This window comes from Fukomys damarensis, unplaced genomic scaffold (assembly GCF_012274545.1).
Source record: "Fukomys damarensis isolate Sample0158 unplaced genomic scaffold, DMR_v1.0_HiC HiC_scaffold_8, whole genome shotgun sequence".
Taxonomy (NCBI): Eukaryota; Metazoa; Chordata; class Mammalia; order Rodentia; family Bathyergidae; genus Fukomys; species Fukomys damarensis.
The window spans coordinates 32,264,387-32,267,865 of NW_022900920.1; the positions used below are offsets into that span (position 1 = coordinate 32,264,387).

Sequence of the window (3,479 nt, forward strand, 5' to 3'; positions counted from 1 at the left end):
CGGGCGCGGGGGAAGCCGCGCTGGGCTGCCGTCGTTCAAAGCCGGGGCTGCCGCGCCACCTCGCGGTCTCAGGGAGGACAGCTGGTAGGCCTGGTCTCCAGCGCGTTTGCAGGGATCAATCCGGCAATTTAGGAAGCCTCGACTTCAGATAAACGACTCCGCCTTTCTGCACCTGTTTCTCACTGTTCCTATGAGGGGCATGGGCCCCGAACAGCAATAAAATTCTGGTCTGTAACAGACGTTTATTAAGTGCCGCCACCTCGCGGTCTCAGGGAGGACAGCTGGTAGGCCTGGTCTCCAGCGCGTTTGCAGGGATCAATCCGGCAATTTAGGAAGCCTCGACTTCAGATAAACGACTCCGCCTTTCTGCACCTGTTTCTCACTGTTCCTATGAGGGGCATGGGCCCCGAACAGCAATAAAATTCTGGTCTGTAACAGACGTTTATTAAGTGCCTACCAGGCCTAGGATTCTTATTGTCTCTGTGTGTGTGCCTCCCATCCTTCCACACACCCTCAGGCGTCCCTGGCTGCCCATCGCCTTGCTGCTAAGACTTCTCCCATCCCAGAACCCCCTTCTTCTTCCCCAGATCCCCAAGCCCCTCCAAATCTTGTCCACACCATTCGTTTTTGTTTTGAGACAGGGTCCCACTGTGTAGCCCAGGCTGGCCTCAAACTCACAGCGATCCTCCTGCTTCAGCCTCCTCAGTATTGGGATTACAGGCGTGTGCCACCATGATGTCATTACTTTTTAAAATAAAGCAAGAAGAACATTTTCTGGATAGAAATATAAATAAATCAGCTCTTGGGACCCTCCTCAGTACCCCTGCTTTCCAGGGCCTGCTTGGCTTCACATAAAAACATAAATATCAAAGTACCAGGCCACACCCTCAATCCAGGGGTGATACTTATCTGCCATAACTTCTGCCACCGTGGGGCAAATGAATCACCGGGGAGCCATGCAGGGAAGGCACCCTAATTCCCCAAATGTGAGTCCAGTCCCCCGGGGTCTGGGGAAGAGAGAGAGGCCCAGGCTCTTCTTTCTCTCTAGCCCTTCACTGGCTCTTGGTCTTGGTTTTGACCCGGGGCCAGATATAGGTTTGGCGGAAGAAATGGGCAAAGAGGATGAAGTAGGTGGAATACAAGACAAAGGACCAGAAAAAGTGTTCCGCTGTGGTGTGGCATCCTTGCTCCTGCCTCCAGATGTAAGTCAGGATGCCGACCACGGCCCCCATAAACATCTGCAGGATCTGCAGGCTGGTGATGACTATAGGGAGCAGCCTAGGGTGCTTCACCCGGGCGGCCTTCAGCGTGTAGTAGGTGTACATGATGGCGTGCACCCCAAAGTTCATGGTCATGAACCAGCCACCCGAGGGTACTCTGTTCTTGTATGCGAAGCTCGAAAACACCAGCACTGTGCTGTGGTGGTACCAGTGCACGAAGATGAGCCGCCGCTTCCGCAGGATGATGAAGGCCGTGTCTCCTGGGAGAGAAGAGGCAGGTGTGCCAGACCACCCTCTGCGCTGGGGTGTGTGGGGACACAGGAGGACTCTCAGGGTGGGGAGGGTGGTCTTTGTGGCAGAGTATCTGAGAGGGGTTGGGAGAAAATGTGCTGTTAGGCGGAGGGGTGGGAAGGGACTCCATGAGGGTGAGAGAGCTCTCTGAGGGACACAAAATTCACCGTCCATGGGGACACAAACCTTGCCACTCACCGAGTTCAATGACCTTGCTGAGAACAAAGACGCAGGACCAGAATTTGATTATGGTGTGCTCAGTGGAGTCAGTGAAGCACACAGTTTGCTTCAGGCCTCCATGGTGTATCAGGGACCCCATGTAGCCCCACGTTCTCACTGTTCCCAGGATACTGAAATGGGAAAGAGGAGGAAGAAGGAAAGGTCACTCCCAGGCACCAGTTCACCCTTCCCCCTGGCCTGACCAGATCACTAAGTCTCACGTTCCACAATCTTCTCACCCCTCCAAGGGGGACACGGGTCACGGCCTCTGAGATCCTGGGACCCATCTGCTAGTTTAAACCGGGATTCTACAGGAGATGGAGGTTAAAAGACAAACAGGGAATGTGGGGCTGGGGTGGGAGGGGGAAGATGGAAGGATTTGGGAGAAGAAAACACAAGAAGGAGTTGCTGGGGGTTGTGGGCCAGTCTTGGCAAAGAGTATTAAGAACTGAGAGGGGAGTAGCAGGGACTGCCAGGTCGGGGGCCTAGGAAAGAAGGAAAACAGCGTAATAGAAGGGTGGAGGCTAGGAGAAAATGTACCCAAGGTCTCTGGAAAGATTTGAGGGATAGAAGGGAGGTCTGGGCAAGACCCCGACTCAGAACTCTACTGAAGGGAGAGGGACTGTGGATGTGGCTTGGTGTGGAGACCCTGGGTTCAGTCCCTGGCTAGGGAGAGGTAGAGAGGGGAGAAGGGAGCATAGGGGAGCATCCTACCTGAAGAGTGCAAGGGAGAAGGACCAGAGGACCAGGGGCCCCCGCAGGTTGAAGCCTTTCCTGGCCTTCATGTAGCTCTGCCCCACGATGATGAGCAGCAGGTAGATGAGCGCTATGGGGAATGAAGTCACCCTGGCAGGCAGAGGGCAGGGGCATGGGCTCGTGGGCACAGGCAGTGGGACACGCTCATCCGTCCACGTGAACGCTCTCGCCTGCACGTCCAGCCCTGCTGCTTCCTACTTGTGTGACACTTGGCTTTCTTGGTAAAAGACAGGTAATACCCCTCCTGGCAGTGTGAGTGTTGACAGAGTTCAGACCGGGAGTTGAACCAAGACTTCCATGATTACTGCTGCTGGGGCGGCCGACAGCTCCCTGGCCCACCCCTAGAAGTAACCCAGGGCTGTGGTGAAAGGAGAATGTGGCAATGGCCTCTGCACTCGGGTCACGTTAGCCCACGTGCCCCGAGCGCTGAACTGAGGCAGACTGGGGAATGCCTTGGGCCCCTGCCTCCGTGGCCTTCTCCCCGCGGGGACAATGAGGGGCACAGGGCAGGTTCCACCTGGGCACAAACACTGCCCTAAGGGCCGGCCCGGAGAGCTCTCCTCGACCTCCGTCCCCTCCCAGCCGCTCCTTCCTGCATGCTTTCCGCCAACCCGAATCTGAGGTGTCACCCGGCCTGCCTTCGGTCCCCCACCCCACACCCAGCAGGTAGCAGGATCTGGCCCCTGACATGGCCCGTCCTCCTCCCCAGGCCTTACCAGTACTCCTCCAAAATGGGCCTCAAGTCCCGGGTGATCTCGAAGTCATAGGGCTGGTACAGCTGCCCCATCTCACGCGAGACACTTAGGGCTGTGACCATTTCTCTGCAGACGTGGAGAGCTCTGGGAGCCGAGCAAGGGGCGTCGAGGCTGCGGTGAACCTCGGCGCGGGATGGGACGGACCCACGGCGGAAAGGACTCCTGGGCAGGGCAGAGGGGCCTCGGGTGCCTCACGTGCGCTGCAGGCAGCCGGCTGCCCGGCGTTTATAACGCGGTG

General features: G+C 57.0%; 1 protein-coding gene across 2 annotated transcripts; it reads right to left on the bottom strand.

Moving 5' to 3' along the window:
• Window positions 1–734: 734 nt before the first annotated feature.
• Elovl3 (ELOVL fatty acid elongase 3) lies at window positions 735–3,473 on the bottom strand. Of its 2 annotated transcripts, XM_033761457.1 has the most exons (4): window positions 3,203–3,473; window positions 2,445–2,576; window positions 1,710–1,861; window positions 735–1,480 (listed from the first exon to the last, which is right to left on the bottom strand). In XM_033761457.1, exons 1-4 carry the CDS (start codon window positions 3,301–3,303, stop codon window positions 1,053–1,055), a joined length of 813 nt encoding a protein of 270 aa, XP_033617348.1. In that variant the 5' UTR covers window positions 3,304–3,473; the 3' UTR covers window positions 735–1,052. The 2 variants fall into 2 exon arrangements, with proteins under 2 accessions (XP_033617348.1, XP_033617349.1); XM_033761458.1 differs by lacking the exon at window positions 2,445–2,576.
• Window positions 3,474–3,479: the final 6 nt, after the last annotated feature.